Source organism: Dendrobates tinctorius, unplaced genomic scaffold (assembly GCF_039654945.1).
Source record: "Dendrobates tinctorius isolate UK_male_01 unplaced genomic scaffold, ASM3965494v1 ptg000022l, whole genome shotgun sequence".
Classification (NCBI taxonomy): domain Eukaryota; kingdom Metazoa; phylum Chordata; class Amphibia; order Anura; family Dendrobatidae; genus Dendrobates; species Dendrobates tinctorius.
The window spans coordinates 36368973-36389159 of NW_027361690.1; the positions used below are offsets into that span (position 1 = coordinate 36368973).

The following is a 20187-nucleotide window of genomic DNA, read 5'->3' on the forward strand; positions in this document are numbered from 1 at the left end:
AAATATAAAATTTTGGGCTATTCCTTTATCTCGATTCACAAATCCCCACATCCGCACGCTCGGTTGGTCAATTGTACGCTACCCGGGTTGGTTTCGGACTCGATATAAGCCTGTTGTCGCACGGGGCGTATGTCCAATGAGGAACTGGTGGCAGAAAACTGTATTGTTTTACTGAGGAACTCTGGCAGTGACGGCCGGGAGGTTTAAATATATATCCCCAGCCTGGACTGGTGATATACAGTACAGAACAAAAGTTTGGACACACCTCATTCACAGAGTTTTCTTTATTTTCATGACTATGAAAAGTGTAGATTCACTCTGAAGGCTTCAAAACTATGAATTTACATGTGTGGAAATATATAATTAACAAAAAATTGAGAAAAAACTGAAAATACTGTATGTCTTATATTCTAGGTTCTTCAAAGTAGCCACCTTTTGCTTTGATTACTGCTTTGCACACTCTTGGCATTCTCTTGATGAGCTTCAAGAGGTAGTCACCGGAAATGGTCTTCCAACTGTCTTGAAGGAGTTCCCAGAGATGCTTAGCACTTGCTGGCCCTTTTGCCTTCACTCTGCGGTTCAGCTCACCCCAAACTATCTTGATTGGGTTCAGGTCTGGTGATTGTGGAGGCCAGGTCATCTTGCGTAGCACCCCATCACTCTCCTTCTTGGTCAAATAGCCCTTACACAGCCTGGAGGTGTGTTTGGGGTCATTGTCCTGTTGAAAAATAAATGATGGTCCAACTAAACGCAAACAGGATGGAATAGCATGCCGCTGCAAGATGCTGTGGTAGCCATGCTGGTTCAGTATGCCTTCAGTTTTGAATAAATCCCCAACAGTGTCACCAGCAAAGCACCCCCACACCATCACACCTCCTTCTCCATGCTTCATGGTGGGAACCAGGCATGTAGAGTCCATCCACTCACCTTTTCTGCGTCGCATAAAGACACGGTGGTTGGAACCAAAGATCTCAAATTTGGACTCATCAGACCAAAGCACAGAATTCCTCTGGTCTAATGTCCATTCCTTGTGTTCTTTAGCCCAAACAAGTCTCTTCTGCTTATTGCCTGTCCTTAGCAGTGGTTTCCTAGCAGCTATTTTACCATGAAGGCCTGCTGCACAAAGTCTCCTCTTAACAGTTGTTGTAGAGATGTGTCTGCTGCTAGAACTCTGTGTGGCAATGACCTGGTCTCTAATCTGAGCTGCTGTTAACCTGTGATTTCTGAGGCTGGTGACTCGGATGAACTTATCCTCTGCAGCAGAGGTGACTCTTGGTCTTCTTTTCCTGGGGCGGTCCTCATGTGAGCCAGTTTCTTTGTAGCGCTTGATGGTTTTTGCCACTGCACTTGGGGACACTTTCAAAGTTTTCCCAATTTTTCGGACTGACTGACCTTCATTTCTTAAAGTAATGATGGCCACTCGTTTTTCTTTACTTAGCTGCTTTTTTCTTGCCATAACACAAATTCTAAGTTAAGAAAAACGGTAATCAAAGCAAAAGGTGGCTACTTTGAAGAACCTAGAATAGAAGAAATTTTCAGTTGTTTCACACTTTTTTGCTAATTATATAATTCCGCGTGTTAATTCATAGTTTTGATGCCTTCAGAGTGAATCTACACTTTTCATAGTCATGAAAATAAAGAAAACTCTTTGAATGAGAAGGTGTGTCCAAACTTTTGGTCTGTACTGTATATCCCCCCTTTACTGGGAGAGCCTCACTAACTCGTACCTATAAGGGTAGCCTTTTCGGCGACTATTTGCCCTAGGTGCAGTTCCCTGACTGACCTGGAGCAAGTGGTGGCACCAGAGAGCTGATCCCTGCGGGTCCTTCTCTCCCCTCCCCCGAGGTGAGCGAAGTCGATGCCCCCTTCCCCTGTGAGATTCCTCACAGTCCTTTAAAAAAATGGTTTTGTAAATTTTGTTGGAAAAATGAGAAGTCACTGGTCAACTTTTAACTCTTATAACGTCCTAACAAAAAAAATTATGTTTCCAAAATTGTGCTGATGTAAATTTGACATATTTTGTGTAATACCACTCTCTGGTTTAAGGGCACAAAAATGAAATTTTCCAAATTTCCATTTTATTTTTTTCATAAATAAACGCAAGTCATATCAAAAAAATGTCACCACTAACATGAAGTACAATATGTCACGAGAAAAAACCCTCAGAATAAGTGGGATCCATTGTATCGTTCCAGAGTTATAACCCATGGGGTTAAAACCCCCTCAATTTCCATACTTTTTTTTATTGCGACTGAACCAATAAAATTTATAACTTTTGATTTAACTTGGATGGTATGATTGTTGCAGGGGCCAAGTCCTCTGCATACCTGTATGTGTGGTTTAATGGTTTAAGTAATGTTTTGGAAGTGACAGACTCCATTTAAATGTCTCCAATAGTGGGTCTACACAGTGGTTTCCATTGTCTTACCTGCATTACTGGGCTGCCCAAATAGGTCTTCCTGACTAGATAGAAGAGCTGATGTATCCATTTCTTCTTTCTCCATATTTGTGCAGGGTGACTCCACATTAGCCTGTATGTCTTGGTTGCTCTGTTTTTTTTCTTCATGTTTTACAACAGTGCATATTTCTTCCTTTATTTGGTTGTTAGAGGTCTCCACAGCACTTGTCTGCCCCTGTTGTCTGAAAAAAGGCAGACCTCTTATTTTACAACTTAATTTAAACGAAACCTGTAAGGTCCTTCAAGCCTCCTAAAAAAACATACAAAGCCCTAACCCTGCATCCCAATCAAGTCCTTGATAATGCAGACAATAGTTTGTCTTACACAATCTTTAGGCTGTGTGCCCACGTTGCGTTTTTTGATGCGTTTTTCGGGGTCAAACCGCATCAAAAACGCTTAAAAGAAGCATCCCATTCATTTTAATGCATTTTGGCCTTTTTGTGCCAATGGATGCGTTTTTTACCGCTAAGGAAACGCTTAGCGGTAAAAAAAACCGCAGCATGTTCATTAATTTCCGCTTAGGTCCGCATTTTTGGCTATTTCCTATAGTCCAAAAGACGCGCGGAAAAAAACATATCAAAAACGCGCATTTTTTGCGCAAAAAACGCACGTTTTCTGGGAAGTAGACCCGTTTCCTGAGCGTTTAAAAACGCTACTGTGGGCACATAGCCTTAGGGTATGTGCACATTTTTTCTGTGAAGTTTTGTCCCAAAACCTAAAGGATTTCCTAGCACCAGCAAAGCGAATGAGAATCTTGAAGTCTGATACATACATTGCTGATTTTTTTCCTTGCAGATTTGCAGCACGTCAATTCCAGCGTTTTTGCTGCAGATTTGACACATACTAATTAATGAGTGGGGAAAATACATATCAAAACACAAAACAAAAGCGGCAAAAAGGCAAGTATTTTAAACAGCATTTTTCCTGCCAACATCAGGATTTGCAGTAGAATCTTCTGCTGCAAATCCAGAACATATGCACATACCCTTAATGCCGTCCTTGCCCTATGTGGATTACTTTGACTAGTCTGTTGGTGCATAGGTTCACCCAGATCAGACAGGCCTCAGATGCTGTAATCACATTCGCTTGGATATAACTGATGTTCCCACTGGCCATGTCATCAGAGCAAAGAGGAGGGTGCAGAAGCGGGTCGCGATTACAGCATCTGATCTGACCGGTACTGGTAACTGGATTTTACTGACACTTTAGCTTAAAGTGAACCTGTCAGCAGGATTTTACTAATTAAACTACACATACTGCCAGGTTAACGCTGTTATACTGATTAAAATGATACCCAAGTTGATTAAATCTGTCTTGTGGTTGTTTAATGTTTATTTGTAGTTTTCAGTTAATGCTCCAGGGCAGCCTGTGTGGGGGGCTTTATGTGGTGCTCTGCTTACATATTCATCTGTATGGTTGTATGTCAGGTCACTGATCCCTCAGTGACAAGCCCCCTATTTTACATAATGCATACAATATTGTTGGCTACTGTGAGGCTTTGAAAACATTTTTTTACATCCAACAAAATGGTGCCGACGCATGCACAGTAGCATCTATCGCTTGCCGATAGATGCTACTTTGCAAGCGCTGACACCATTTTGTTGCAGGAAAAATTTGACTGCAGCAAAATGGCGGTGGTGCTTGCGCATTAGCATCTGTCGGCAAGCGATAACTGCTACTGCACAGGAACCGCCGCCGGTGCCATTTTGCTGGATGGAATTTTTTTCTAAGCCGCACAGTAGCCAACAATATTATATAAATTATGTAAAATAGGGGGCAGGTCACTGAAGGATCAGTGACCTGTCATAAGCCCATAAGGATGCATATGTAAGCAGAGCACCACATGAAGACCCCCCCCCCCCACAGGCCACTCCGGAACACGGGAATATCTAGCTGAGAACTGCAAATTAAGATTAAACAACAACCACAAGACATATTTCATCATCCCAGGTATAATTGAAAATCTGTATAACAGTTCCGACCTGACACTGTCTGTAGGCTACTGAGCACAATCCTGATGATGGGTTCACTTTAACTCTCCAAAACGTTTTCTTTCTCTGGAAACATTTAGAGTACTGAAAAATTACAAAGACAACATTTTTCTGACTCAAAGACAAGATAAAGCTCATATTATCTTTTTCCAAATCAGTCTATAATAACTTTTAAAATTAATACAAAACAATACAGATATCAAAAACAAAACCCCCACCTCCACCCATCCTTCCAAGACATATCTCCTCAGCAAAAGCAGATAACATAATATAATTAATACCTACTTCTGGAACAGCCCATATTGCCATCTCAACCATTCCAAAAATGTTTTCAAAACAATATACAAGCATCAGTCCCTGTTTGTACGGACTAGGGGTGCGAAGAAGCTAACTAGGCAAATATTATTAGGTCAGATTAAGTACCGCATTTTTTGAACTATAAGACGCATCTAGGTTTTAGGAAAGAAAAATAAAAAATTGCAGCAAAAACTGTGGTGATGACACACTTATGGGGCTAGGAGGAAGCTGCTGTTGACATAACCCCAATAACAATGTCCCCTAATTATATACCAATATCCCCCATCCTGGTATATATGATACCATAGCATCCAAGGCCATCATTCATAGTCCCCTCATCCCCATCCTGGTATCCATGGCCCCCTCATCACCATCCTGGTGAACATGATCCCCATCATGGTGCACACATACAAAAAAAAAAAAAAAAAAAAAAATGATTCTACTCACTTTTCTGCTTCTCCCTCGAAGCTCTGCGTCCTGTGCTTATGCCAGCAGCTGATTTCAGCGCATAACGTCACTGCCATGCACCAGCACACAGAGATCAGCTGCAGGAATATTTACTGCTCCCAGGCCCGGGACGATGGGGGTAGGGAGCAGTGAAAATTAATTGTTTAATGCCGGACAAACTGTTAGCCGCAGGCTTTCTGCAGCGGCTGAGCGATCACGTGCCCTCTATTAAACAGAATGAATATTCACTGCTTCCCATGCCCATAGTCCCTCACACCATTCGGTGCCAGCTTCAGTGCATAAAGTTGGGCAGGGCTATTGGTGTGGAGAGCAGTGAATATTAATTTTCTTTAGCAGGGGTCTCACTGACCTCCCCCCATCCACAGCCAGACTATAAGATTTAGGTACAACCAGACTATAAGGTGAACCCACACTTTCCTCCAAAATTTTGGAGGCAAAAAAGTGCGTCTTATAGTCTGAAAAATACGGTAATTAAAATTAACAAAGTAAAGGTGGCAGGGTTTCTTTATGATCAAAAAGAATGTTTAGTGGTAGATGTGGCCTACTTATGACCATTTTCCCATTGTAATGAAATAAAAAAAAAAAAAAGCAAAAATACCGTTCGACTTCATCTTCTAATGTGTGTTCTGCGACACTCGCTCGCCCTCTAGTTTGAGCATCAATATCACGAAATTCTGAAACGAGGTAAATAAATGTTAAGATATAAATACATATTTTTGATAGTTTTTCATTAACTAGAGAAATAACATTTCTTGGGCTGTGTTCATACGATCACATTAGAAAAATGTTCAAAAAAGGATCATTCAGCCATTCTGATAAGGATTTTCAAATTAAGTGTGCCGGCCATATCAGGTCTATGAGATATATGTAATACTGCATACATTCCATATTGCAAACCTAGTGAGAAATTCATATCAAACTGAACCTGTTACTGGCTACTTTTCAGAATATATTGTTATGTGGGTTTATATGAAGAACAATATTTCTGTCCGTTATAGGATTTAAAACCTGCATTTTTCATCACTTTTTCTCTATGTTGGCTTCTTGTCTTTCTGTATTCTCTGAGCTAGTGGGCGGAGACTAGCTGCCATTATTTTCCCCAAAGCCAGCACAAAGGGAAAATGAGGGATGTCTGCTCCTGTAGCACATGTTCATAAAAAGAAGCAGTGTGGAGGCCATTGTACAGCAATAGGGAGCAGTGTAACTGTGAATCCAGTTCTGGGGTGAGTTAAGACACTTACTAAAAGCTGCAACACAATCTCTCAATATCTCCCCTCAGCTTTTCCGCTCATCTGAACAATGAGTATAGGTGGTGTCAGTTTAGAATGGTGGGGTCCATAAGCATATTTATCATATATCATAGTTTGTTTTTACTATCTGTTTATGCAAAGTACCGTATTTTCCGCTTTGTAAGACGCACTTTTTTTCCCCCAAAATTGAGGGGAAAAAGGGGGTGCGTCTTACAAAGAGGATATACATTTGCGCTGCCACTGAGGGTACTTGCCGCGGCACTCTGTGCCCTGATGCTGCCGCTGCGCTGTCCGCCACCGCCGCGCTCCTGTCCCCCGGTGGTTTCTTCCGCCCCACCGCCGCCGCCGCGCTCTGTCCCGTTCAGCGTGGGGGGGTCTCTGTCGCTCCATGCCTGCTTTCTTCCTGGAAAATGGCCGCCGCGCATGCGCAGACGGACATCTCGGCACTGAAATCTCGGGAGATGAGATTTCAGCGCTGAAATCTCATCTCCCGAGATTTCAGTGCCGAGATGTCCGTCTGCGCATGCGCGGCGGCCATTTTCCAGGAAGAAAGCAGGCATGGAGCGACAGAGACCCCCCCACGCTGAACGGAACAGAGCGCGGCGGCGGCGGTGGGGCGGAAGAAACCACCGGGGGACAGGAGCGCGGCGGTGGCGGACAGCGCAGCGGCAGCATCAGGGCACAGAGTGCCGCGGCAAGTACCCTCAGAACGGGACAGAGCGCGGCGATGGCGGCAAACACCGGGGGGACAGAGCGCGGTGGTGGCGGTAAGAACCGGGGGAGAGCGCGGCGGTGGTGGCAAGCAGGCACTGGGGGACAGCGTGGCGGTGGTGGCAAGCAGGCACCGGGGGACAGAGCGTGGCGGTGGTGGCAAGCATCAGGGGACAGAGGGCGGCGGCAGTAACAGACACCGGCAGCGGCACGCTGCACATCAAAACACCCCCTCATCCCAGCAGCAATGTTCCACTCCGGCCTCCTCCATCACCACCCCTGGAAAGCAATAAGACGCATGGATTATAAGATGCACCACCATTTTATTAAAAATAAAGTTTTTTTCCTATTTTTCTCCTCAAAATTTGGGGTGCGTCTTATAATCCGGAGCGTCTTATAAAGCGAAAAATACGGTATGTTGAATGACAAAGGCCAGCATAAAAAAATTTATCTGAAAGCTGCTTGTATGCGATTCCCAACCAATAAGACATTTACAAATACTATCGCTCATATAAACGGTGAGTGCTACTCCAAAGAGTGGATGGAGAGAGAAATATAGCAACTGGATTCTCATGAAAACTCTGCTCAAGTAGATGCATTTCATTAGAGAAAACTCATACCTGCTTGGTTACATTCAAGTGTCTGAGGTTCAGAGTTTGTTATGTTTTGTAATACCATGCCATCCTCCTCCCTTGTGCTTTGACCTTCCAAATCCTGGCTCTGGGATAGTTCCAGTACTCCGAATGTCAGCTGTGATGTTGCAGAATCTGGCAAGGATGCATAAAGGGTGAGCCATTATGATGCCCTGCTTTTAGAAATATTTTGCTATAGTCATGTACTGTATGTGTCACCCATTCAAAGTGAATCCTCTCAATTACAACATGTCCACAATTTGCCTTTTAAAGAGAAACAGATGAGTTATGCTTCCTGATCAGGGATAGGCTTCCTCACTGCAGTCGTCTAAGTTTTATAAAAGGAGCAAAAAATAATGAGAACAGTTATACAGTGGCTTATGAAAGTATTCAATCCTCACCCCTTTTGCTTCTTACCCAATTTGTTACATTAGAACCGGTGTTAAAATATTTCTGTAATCAGATTTGTGTGTGATGCATCAGATCTAAATAGTCTAATTTAGCTAAGGGAAATGATAAAAATATAGGCATAAATTTAATTTATGGGATCAAATAACTAAAGATTTCCACGTGCATATGCATGCACACCTTTTGCTATGAAGGCCCTACACATTTCTGGTGCAAGCAATTACCTTCATAAATCACATGCTTCATGAAATGTCACATGGTCTGTCAGTATATACACTTTACCTTTTCTAAAAGGCCACAGAGGCTGCAACACCATTAAGCAAGAGGCACAACTAACCAAACAATACCATGAAGACCAAGGGGATCTCCAAACAAGTTAGAGACAAAGCTGTTAAGAAGTACAAGTCTGGGTTGGGTTATAAAAAATATCCCAAACTCTCATGATTGCCAGGCACACCATCAAATCCATTATCAAATGGGAAGAACACCGTAGCACAACACACTAGCAAAGAGAGTGTGCCCACCAAAACTCTCAGCCTGGCCAAGGAGAGCATCAGAGAGGCACCACAGAGACCAAAAGTAATCCTGAAGCAGAGACTGGAGTATCTGTCCATACGACAATAAGCCGCACACTCCACAGAGGTGGCCTTTATGGAAGAGTGGGTAGAAAAAATCCTTTACTTACAGTGGGTATGGAAAGCATTCAGGCCCCTTTAAATTTTTCACTCTGTTTCATAGCAGCCATTTGGTAAATTCAAAAAAGTTCATTTTTTTTGTTCATTAATGTACACTCTGCATCCCATCTTGACTGGAAAAGAAATGTTAAAATTTCTTGCAAAATTATTAAAAAAGAAAAACTGAAAAAAATTTCTACATTTGTTTTTTTCAGTCAAGATGGGGTACAGGGTGTACATTAATTTGAAAAAATTGAACTTTTTTTTTAATTTACCAAATGGCTACACAAAATTTGTATGGCTCATTTTGAGTTTGCCAGAAGACATGTGGGAGACTCCCCAAATGAATGGAGGAAAGTGCTATCAGATGACACTAAAATTGAACTTTCTGGTCACCAAGGTAGCTGCTATGTCTGGCGCCAAACAAACACAGCTCATCACACCAAGAACACCATTCTCACAGTGAAATATGGTGGTGGAAACATCATGCCATCGGGATGTTTTTCAGGGGGCAGGGACAGGGAAAATGGTCTAAGTCGAGGGGAAGATGGATAGTGCAAAAAACAGGGATATTCTTGAGCATAACCGGCTTCAATCTGTCAGTAATTTGAGACTGGGACGGAGGTTCACCTTCCAAAAAGACAATGACTCAAAGCATACGCTAAAGCAACACTCGAATGGTTTAAAGGAAAACGTGTTATTGTTCTTAAGTGGCTTAGTCAAAGTCCAGACCTTAATCCAATTGAAAATCTGTGGTCAGACTTATAGATTGCTGTTTACCAGAGAAAACCATCTAATTTGAAGGAGCTGAAGCAAATTTGCCTTGAGGAATGGGCAAAAATCCTAGTGATAAGATGTGGAAAGCTCAGAGATTTAAAGCGACTTGCAGCTATATATTGCCGCAAATGGAGGTTTCATAAAGTACTGACTTTAAGGGGTGAATAGTTATATACAATGAAGCCTTTGGTTATTTTGTAATATTTGAATTTTGCTTCACAAAACAAAAAACCCAAAATGTTCACAGCTGTAGGCATATTCCTTACATAAATCAGCAAACCCTCCCAAGAAAATTTTGAAAATCCAGGTTGTGAGGTAGCAAAAAACAAAAAAAAAAGTCAAGGGGGGGCGAACACTTTCACAAGACACTGTGTGGTAAAGTCCACATTGTTTGCTTCCACACCAGAGCAACTAGACTGACAGAGCTCACCCTATCCAAGAATATGGAAAGTACAGATGGCAAGAAGCAGAGTCCTGACTAGGTGACTTATTTTCCAGTTCCTGGCCTCCTCTTGGTGATGCCCAATTCATGTTGTTCGTAGTTTGAGGCATGAATTGTAGCCTACAGCATATTGCATTAAAACAGTAAGCAAATGTCAATAATCCAGTCCCCACACCTCCCCCTCCAAAAAAATAAATAAAGTAAATAATGACTCAAATATATTTCTACACCCTATGGGTTATTTGCATGTGACAGTGACATACATTGCGTGACCATTTTTAAACAGCAAGCTTTTTTGGTTTCCTTTTTAAGCTATGGCCAGCATTTCTCCTTTAACATATGCTGCTACTGTATTTAATTTTGATCCAAAAAAATACATAGGCATATACTCGTGTATAAGCAAAGTTTTTCAGCACATTTTTTTCTGCTGAAAACGCCTCCCTTGACTTATACACGAATCAATTGTCCAGAAAGCCGGCGGGGGAGGGGATGCAGCGGGTCACAGGAGGCAGAAGCTGGTGCCTGTGGCTGTAACTGTGCCCGCTGCTAGAAATGAATATTCAATTTTCTTATAGCTGCACAGCTTCCAGAAGACATCCTACTCACCCACCAGCATGCCCTCGCAGCATCTCGATGGTTCCGGCTACCAGCAGCACTTTCCGGCGCGATCACGTGGCCCCGCTAATTAAGGTAATGAATATGCACGAGTCTCTACTCCCATGGGCGTGGAGCACGTATTCATTACCTTAATAAGCGGTGCCATGTTATCGTGCCGGAAGTGCTGCTGGAGGCCGGAACCATCGAGATGCTGCAAAGGTGCCGGGACCACCGGGATGCTACGAGGGCACGCTGTATGGTGAGTAGGATAGGGGATAAGGAGCCATGCACACAATGACAGGGAGCGGGGGGAGTCACACATACCAGGACACGGATGAGGGGGACAATGCATACCCGGCTTATATTCGAGTCAATAAGCTTACCAAGTTTTCCGTGGCAAAGTTATGTGCCTCGGCTTATACCATAAATAAGAATTGATCCAACACTAGCCTAAGTCAAAAGGTGAGTCCAACATTTACTGGCTTTTAAAACAAAAATGCCCACTACTAGTTACCTTCAGCTTGTAGTGACTGTGTACTGCAGTCACCCGCACCTTCGAGCTCATTACTTTCTTCACAGTTAAATTCACTGAAAAAAGGAAATTTAGTATCAATCATTAGAAAATATAGAACATTATAATCATAAAACAAGTATTAGACCTAGAATTTTTAAGTATAATATAGCAGATGTAACCTATTGATAAAACGGTTTGTACATTTGTAATTGCAAAAGTCGTCATCCACATATTAAATATTAGGTTCAGATTTGAATACTATTTTAACAATCACATAGACATTTCATCAACATGAAAAGTTGTACAATTGAGTATATTTGAGTTTTCATATATTGTAATAATCTCGAAACACCAACTATATTACAGCCCAGCAATTGATTCACCATTTAGCAGGTGTCATGTTCTGAAAACCTACGATAAGTAGGGCAAGTGCTGAGATTTTATAAATTAACATAGCAAAGTAATTTTTTTTTTTTTAATTCGTACAATAAAAAAAAACAAAAAAAAAAAAACAAAACAACAACACATTACATGCACGAGCATGTAATGACAGCCTGCTCTGCTCTAACTACATTACAAGTTGCTGTGAGCCAACCAGAACCGAGTATCATTAGAGACACCCTTGAGCTTTCATCTCCCCTGGCAGTCAGTGAGGGACATCACAGGTGATTTTAGCTGTGTCACATTAAATATGAAAAAATAAAAAAGGTGTCAGTAAGAGCTCTCAAGTCTGTTGATTTCACAGCAACTTTAATCGCTCTGCAAGGAGATCAAACAGTCATGTGTCTCACACATGAGATGCCCGTTCTGAGCTATTGTGGAAAATGCTCTGCTTTTTCCTGTGTGTTGCTGACTACTGATGGTTGGTCAACCTCATACAGGGGAGAAAAAAATTTACACACTTATAGTGAAAAAAAAATCTGATAACGCCAACTGGGACTTAGCCAAAATTAACTCATTAGTAGTGATGAGCGAGTATACTCGTTGCTCGGGTTTTCCCAAGAATGCTCGGATGTCCTCCCGAGTATTTTGGCATGCTCGGATATTTAGTTTTCATCGTCTTATCTGCATGATTTGCGACTTGTAGTCAGGCTGAATACATGTGGGTAGAGTTGAGCGACTTTGGTCGGATCGGGTTTCATGAAACATTTGTTTCAGATGAAACTGGTCCGACTAGGGCAAAAAAACTCGGAGTTTCGCCCGAAACCCGACCCCAATGCAAGTCAATGGGAAATAAAAGTCGGCATTGAGTGGATGAATGTCATCCGCTCAATGCCGACTTTTATTTCCCATTGACTTGCATTGGGGTCGGGTTTCAGACTAAACTCCGACTTTTTTTTGCCCTAGTTGGACCAGTTTCATCTGAAACAAATTTTGTTTCATGAAACCCAATCCGACCAAAGTCGCTCAACTCTACATGTGGAAATTCCCTAAGAAACAGGCATTCCAGCTGTCAAGTAGTCGCAAATCATGTAGCTGAGACGATGAAATCTAAATCTCCGAGCACGCCAAAATACTCGGAGGACACCCGAGCATGCTGGGAAAACCCAAGCAACGAGTATACTCACTCCTCACTAGTCATTAGGTGACAAATACTTTGACTGATAATATCTCTGCAAACAGAGAGCCAAATGTTAAAGATATTATAATATATTTTTTTTTTTTTTTTTTTTTTTATTATACACAAATATTTAAACGTTTTCTCCACTTCAGCATAAAAACTTTGGCGAGTTTTCTTTTAGGAAATAGCACAGGGTTTAAAGGTAATGAAACAGGCAACTGTATTTCTACTACTATGAGAATTTTCCCAGTTTTACGAGAAACTAGGGACCAGCAAATTCCTTTGATTAAATGACCCTGAAATTCAGTCTCCGTGCTGGAAATGTTCTACGGTTTATATCTCTACATATGGCTTGTTACATACAATTCACAGTAGTAAATCAGGTACCTGATTCTGTTTGTTGGGCGAGGAATATGCTCAATTATTTGGCTAAGGACACGATCACCACTTGGTGCATGCAAGTTTTCCATAGACACTATATATAAAAATAAATTCATATTTATTAGCACAGATTACAAACAGACATTAGTGGCAGAAGTAGATTAGTTATAGTGTCTATCTTAAAAAAAAAAATTGTACAAAGATGTGTCTTATCTAGCAAAATCACATTCTGAACACATATAAACTATGTCCTGTGCAAAAGTGGCATCTGGATTCACATGTGCAGCTTCTCGAATATTTCTATGGAGCCGAACTCAGGAGTGAAATCAAAGATGTGTGAGGAAAGTCTGATTTTTCTCTTTTTTACTATCCACGCCGGCGTTTGAAAAAAACTGCATCAGATTCTGCTCCCCTATTGTATGATAACTAAGAACAAAACAGTCAACCTGTACACAGTGACATCAGCTAATATTGGCAACCGCTGGTCACAGCACAAATATTCTGTCAAAAGTGAAATCACCAATGTGACCATTGTTTTGCTATTGCACTGACTCATGTTGCAAAAGTTTGTTATTTTGCAACTTCAGAACAACAGACTTCTTATATCCACTCTACGCACCCCTGTCACGTACAGAAAAATCATACCAAGAAGAATCATTTCAGAACTTCTTCCACTTCTGTCAGCAGGATTGTGCTCAGTAACCTACAGTGTCAGATCGGCGCCATTATACTGATTAAAATAATACCTTGGCTGATGCAATCCGTCTTGTGGTTGTCGTTTAACCTTTATTTTCAGTTTTGAGTTAATGATATTCTCCGGGGCGGCCTGTGGGGGGGGGGGGGGTTGTCTTCATGTGGTGCTCTGATTAGGTATTCACCAGTATGGCTTCTGACAAGTCATTGATCCCTTAGTGGCCTGCCTGCTATTTTACATAATATATATATTGAAAAAAATCATGCGCTGCAGCATGATTGCATGTATAATGTGCAGTCCATTCTTTTATATCATGCTATAAATAAATCAGAAAAAAAGGTTCTGAAAGTGGCGCTGGCCGCTCCCTCGGAGTGGCAGCTATAAGCGATCCAATAGGTGCTACTGCGCAGGCGGCGCTATCTTACTAGAGAAAAAAAAAAAAAAACTTCTTCCAAGATAGCACAGACGGCTACTGCACAAACACTGCCGGCGCCATCTTGGAGGAGGAAATGTCTGAAGATAGCGCTGGCTGCGCCCTCGCAGTAGCAACTATTTGCAATCTGATAGCTGCTACTGCGCAGGCGCCACTACCTTGCTAGAGGGGGAAAAAAAAATCTCTTCTCCACGCCGATAGACGCTACTGCACAGGTGCCGCCATCTTGCTTGAGAAAAAAAAAAAAAATTCCTCCTCCAAGATGGCGCTGGCAGTGTTTGTGCAGTATCCGGCAGCGCCATCTTGGAGGAGGAAATGCTTTTTCTCGAGAAAGATGGAGCCGGCAGTAGCAGCTATCAGATCGCCAATAGCTGCTAATGCGAGGATGCGGCCAGCACCATTTTCAGACACTTTTTTCCTGATGAATTTATTTATAGCACGATATAAAAAAAATGAACTGCATTACACATGCAATTATGTTGCAGCGCAAGAGCCAACGCCACCTGCAGAAGATTTTTTTTTCAATATTATATACACCGTATTTTTCGGACTATAAGACGCACCCCAAATTTTCAGAAGGAAAATAGGGGGAAAAAAATTAATGCGTCAAATGGGGGTCCATCTTACAGTTCGAATTCAGCTTGTCAGGGGAAATCACTAGCGCTGGTGGAGCGTGGTCACAGGAGGTGTTCGGTGGTCCGGCAATTATATGACTCCCATCCCAGACTGGTGCGGCAGGTTCTGCTGTGCTCGTGGTGCGGGAGCTCCGCCGACATTTTCTGAAAGCCCACAGCCCTGCACATCCCCAATGCTGCGATGTGGGAGCCTCTGGGAAAATGGCCGCCGGGTCGGCAAATGCGCAGATTGAGATCTCAGCAGAGAGATCTCGTCTCCCGAGATCTCGTTACCGATATCTCAATCTGCGCATGTGCTGCTTCCAGCAGCCATTTTCCCCAGAGGCCACCCATCACAGCAATGGAAGTGCAGGGGCTCCAGGCTTTCAGAAAATGTCAGCAAAGCCCCGCCCCACTGCACACAGTCGAATACTGCCACACCAGCCTGGGAAGGGAGTGTGATCATCGCCCTGCAGCATCGGAGCGCTGTAGAATCGCCCAACTCCTGCTGCCGCCACACTACTTTTCCAACTATAAGACGCACCCCCATTTTCCCCTAAAATTTTGGGGGAAAAAAGTGTGCCTTATAGTCCGAAAAAACAGGATTTTTTGGGTTGCTTACCGTAAAATCTGTTTCTCGGAGCCTTCATTGGGGGACACAGAGACCATGGGTGTATGCTGCTGCCACTAGGAGGCTGACACTATGCACAAAAAAAGGTTAGCCCCTCCTCCGCCGTATACACCCCACCGACCGGCAGGAAGTTCCTCAGTTAGTCAGAAAGCAGTAGAAGTACCAGAATAGATTGAGAACAGAACAAACAACTCAACTGTAACAAACCGACAAACATAAGAACAGGAGTTGTAGAACATGGGAGGGTGCTGTGTCCCCCAATGAAGGCTCCGAGAAACAGATTTTACGGTAAGCAACCCAAAAAATCCTGTTTTCTCGTTCGCCTTATTGGGGGACACAGAGACCATGGGACGTCCCAAAGCAGTCCCTGGGGTGGGAAACAAACTTCCATCAGGCCAGTGGACTCGCCACCGCAGCCTGCAGAATCCTTCTACCTAGGCTGGCGTCCGCCGAAGCGTAGGTGTGGACCCTGTAGAATTTTACAAAGGTGTGAACCGATGACCACGTTGCAGCCTTGCAAAGCTGCAGCGCGGAAGCTCTGTGGCGCACCGCCCAGGAGGCACCCACCGCCCGGGTAGAGTGCGCTCTGACCCCTGGAGGGGCCACTCGATGCTTGACCCGGTATGCCTCCAAAATTGCCGATCTGATCCAGCGCGCAATAGTGGCCTTTGAGGCTGGGTGACCTTTCCTCGCCCCGTCAGGAATGATGAACAGAGAGTCTGACTTCCGCAAGGAAGTCGTCCGGGCTAGATAGACTCTCAATGCCCTGACTAGGTCCAGCTTGTTCAAGGACCGCTCCCGAGGGTGAGCTGGGCTCGGGCAGAAGGATGGCAGAACAATGTCCTCATTGAGGTGAAACGAAGATACCACCTTCGGAAGAAAAGAGGGCGGAGGCCGCAGAACTACCTTGTCCTGATGAAGGACCAAAAAAGGAGAGCGGCAAGAAAGTGCTGCCAATTCCGACACGCGCCGGATGGAGGTAATGGCCACCAGAAAGGCCACTTTCCAAGAAAGGAGGGAAAGGGAAACGTCCCTGAGAGGTTCAAAAGGAGGACCCTGCAGAACCTGAAGAACCAAATTAAGATCCCAAGGATCCACGGGCGCTCGGTACGGAGGAACCGTGTGAGCCACACCCTGGAGGAAGGTTTTGACCTGGGGCCGGGAGGCCAGCGTTTTCTGAAATAAAATGGACAGTGCCGAAACTTGACCCTTCAAGGAACTGAGAGCAAGCCCCGCATCCAGCCCTGCCTGCAGAAACGCCAGAATAGAAGGGAGCGAAAAAACCAAGGGCGCGATGTCATTGGTCTCACACCAGGAGAAATAGGCTTTCCAAGTACGGTAATAGATCTTCGAAGAAGAAGGCTTTCTGGCGCGGATCATGGTATGAATCACCCGATCAGAGAATCCTGCCCGTCTCAAAACCTCGGTCTCAACAGCCACGCCGTTAAATTGAGCGACCTAGAATTGGGGTGGCAAATCGGGCCTTGAGACAACAGATCTGCCCTGTCGGGAAGCTTCCAGGGAGCGTCCGCGAGAAGGTTGACAATGTCCGCGAACCAAGACCTTCTGGGCCAATTCGGGGTGATGAGGATGACTGGAATCCCCTCTGCTTTGATTTTCTTCAACAACTTGGGAAGAAGAGGCAGAGGAGGGAACAGGTAGGGGAGCTCGAACTGTGACCAAGGGACGGCCAGAGCGTCGGCGCCCACTGCCAGAGGGTCCCGAGACCTGGACACGAATTGTGGGACTTTCCTGTTGAGGCGAGATGCCATGAGGTCTACATCCGGAGTTCCCCACCGACGGCAGAGCAGATGAAACACCTCCGGATGTAGGGACCATTCCCCTGCCGCGAGACCCTCGCGGCTGAGGAAATCGGCGGCCCAGTTGTCCACGCCGGGAATGTGAACCGCGGAAATCGTTGGAACAAAGGTCTCTGCCCATTGAAGAATTCTGGACACTTCCGCCAGAGCTGAGACACTCCGTGTCCCCCCTTGGCGGTTGATATACGCCACCGCTGTGGCATTGTCTGTCTGAATCCTGACAGGCAGGCCCTTGAGGCGCCTTTCCCAGTGGACGAGAGCTAGATGGATCGCTCGTATCTCTAGGACATTGATCTGCAGAGCTGATTCCTGAGTTGACCATCGACCCTGAACAGTGTGATTGCGGAACACTGCACCCCAGCCGATGAGGCTGGCGTCCGTAATGACAATCTGCCAGTGAACGGGAAGAAAAGACCGCCCCAAGAGAATGAGGGGAGACGTCAACCACCAGTTGAGAGACCGCTTGATCCGGCATGAAAGACGAACCGGACGATCCAGAGATAGAGCCGTCCTGTTCCACCTGGACAAAATGGCCTGCTGGAGTGGCCTGGCGTGAAATTGGGCAAAGGGAACTGCCTCTATCGCCGCCACCATCTTCCCCGACCCTCATGGCTGTCCTGAGGGATGGAAATCGTGTGATCTGTAATGATCGCACGCCCTGCTGCAGGGAAAGGATCTTGTCTTGTGGGAGAAATACCCTTGACCGACGAGTGTCGAACAGAAGGCCCAGAAACACAAGGCGTTGAGTAGGGACCAGACAGGACTTTTTCCGGTTGATGATCCACCCAAAACTGGACAGGGTGTCTAGAACGATCGCCACACTTAGGCGGGCCTGTTGAAAGGAGGGAGCCTTGATCAGGATATCGTCGAGGTACGGAAAAAGAACGAGACCTCTGATCCTCAACAAGGCCATCAACGCCACCATAATCTTCGTGAAGACTCTGGGAGCGGTGGCGAGCCCGAAAGGAAGCGCGACGAACTGGTAATGTTCGTGGTGAATCGCAAACCGCAGGAACTTGATGTCCGGGAAATATGGGCACATGCAGATAGGCATCTTGGATGTCTATGGAACCCTTGAATTCCTGCTCCTCCATGGAAGCAATTACCGAGCGTACAGACTCCATCCGGAAGTGGCGAAGGCGAACTCTCTTGTTGAGTAACTTGAGATCCAAAATGGGCCGAACTGCCCCGTCCTTTTTCGGCACCACAAACAGGTTTGAATAAAACCCTGTGAAGCGTTCCGATTCGGGAACGGGCACAATCACCCCGGAACTGAGAAGAGAGGCGATGGCCGAACAGAACCCCGGGACCAAGGCCGGATCCCTCGGCGGACGGGATTGGAAGAAGCGATCCCGTGGAAGAGAAATGAACTCTATTTTGTATCCTGTTGATACAACCTCTCTGACCCAAGCGTCCTCTACTGAGGCGAGCCAGACGTCGCTGAAGAAAAGAAGTCGACCTCCCAATTGGAAGGGACCCCCGGGAGACCGATGGTAGTCATGCGGATGTAGACCGTCCAGATCTAGATCTGGACGGTCTTCCCTGGGAAGAGTGGGACCGCCAGGACGGAGTGGGCCTGAAGGAAACCTTCTTTCTTTCCTGACGTGCCTGTGGCCTTTGCTGGTTGGAAGGGTTTTCCGCCGTATTGAAACGGCGGAAAGTCCGAAAGGAACGAAACTGACGCCTTGGAGGAGGTCTGCGAGGCTTGGAGGGGAGAAGAGAACTCGTACCTCCGGTAGCGTCCTTAATAATCTGATCCAATTGTGATCCGAAGAGACGCACTCCCTGAAAAGGTAGATTGGTCAGAGACTTTTTAGAGGACAAGTCCGCCTGCCAGGCCTTGAGCCAAATTGTACGTCGGATTGCCACGATGTTACTTGACGCCTGAACTGCGCAAGATGTGGCATCCAGGGAGGCAGAAAGCAGATAATCCCCCGCATGGGAAATCTGATTGGCGAGATCGGCCAAATGCTCTGGTCGTGCCTTATCCAGAATGCCCTGCCGAAGGTCGTCTGCCCAAGTGGATATGGCCTTTGCTGCCCAAGAAGAAGCAAAGACTGGACATACCGCTGACGATGCCGCTTCGAAGGCAGATTTTGCTAGAGATTCTATGATCCTATCATTAGAATCTTTTAGAGACGCCACACCTGACAGCGGAAGGACCGTATTATTAGAAAGTCTGGACACGGGAGGGTCCACCGAGGGAGAAGCGGCCCAGTTGTCCGTGAGCTCTTTAGCAAACGGGTACAGTACGCCGAGACGCTTTCCTCTTTGAAAGCGTCTGGTCGGATCTACTCTCTCCCTTGTAAAAATCTTTCCAAACTCAGAATGGAAGGGAAACACCCTGGATGGTGTTTCCGCCCGTCTGAACGAAACCTCCTGATCTGAGGATTTCGCAGGGGCGTCAGCGATGTCAAAGGTATGGTGAATCGCAGCAATGAGGTTTTGCACCGTAACCTTTATGTTCGCATCCTGGTCCGAATCCAGCTCTAAGACCCCTTCCGATTCCGAAAGCGCTTCGCCTGACTCGGGAGAGGAGGCCCGAGAGGGAGACTGCTGGGGACTATGGGGTGAGGTAGGACGAGGGGAGGACTCCGCCTGGAGGTCCTGCCTGGGCCTCTTGCGACTGCCGCTGGCTGGCTCAGATGGGACGTCCTGAGACGTGCTGGGTCCCGCCGAAGCTCCCAAGGGCAACTTGTCCAGAACGGCTACTAGGGACTGAGACACCTTGGTGAGGTCTGCCACTGACTGTGATAGAGAGGAGGCCCAGCCCGGCATGGGGGGGCTCACTCACCACTGGGGCTATGGATGGCTCCTGAGCGGCGTCGGGCTGG

General features: G+C 45.4%; 1 protein-coding gene across 4 annotated transcripts in view; it reads right to left on the minus strand.

The window, feature by feature from the left end:
- The window catches only part of TP53BP1 (tumor protein p53 binding protein 1), a 182896-nt gene that overhangs the window by 111054 nt on the left and 51655 nt on the right, over positions 1-20187 (minus strand). For all 4 annotated transcript variants that reach the window (XM_073568586.1, XM_073568582.1, XM_073568584.1 and 1 more), the window contains exons 4-8: positions 13168-13255; positions 11220-11293; positions 7796-7942; positions 5813-5888; positions 2429-2640 (exon numbers count right to left, since the gene is read on the minus strand). In XM_073568586.1, the coding sequence (XP_073424687.1) occupies positions 2429-2640; positions 5813-5888; positions 7796-7942; positions 11220-11293; positions 13168-13255 (597 nt within the window). The remainder of the gene's footprint in view (positions 1-2428; positions 2641-5812; positions 5889-7795; positions 7943-11219; positions 11294-13167; positions 13256-20187) is intronic.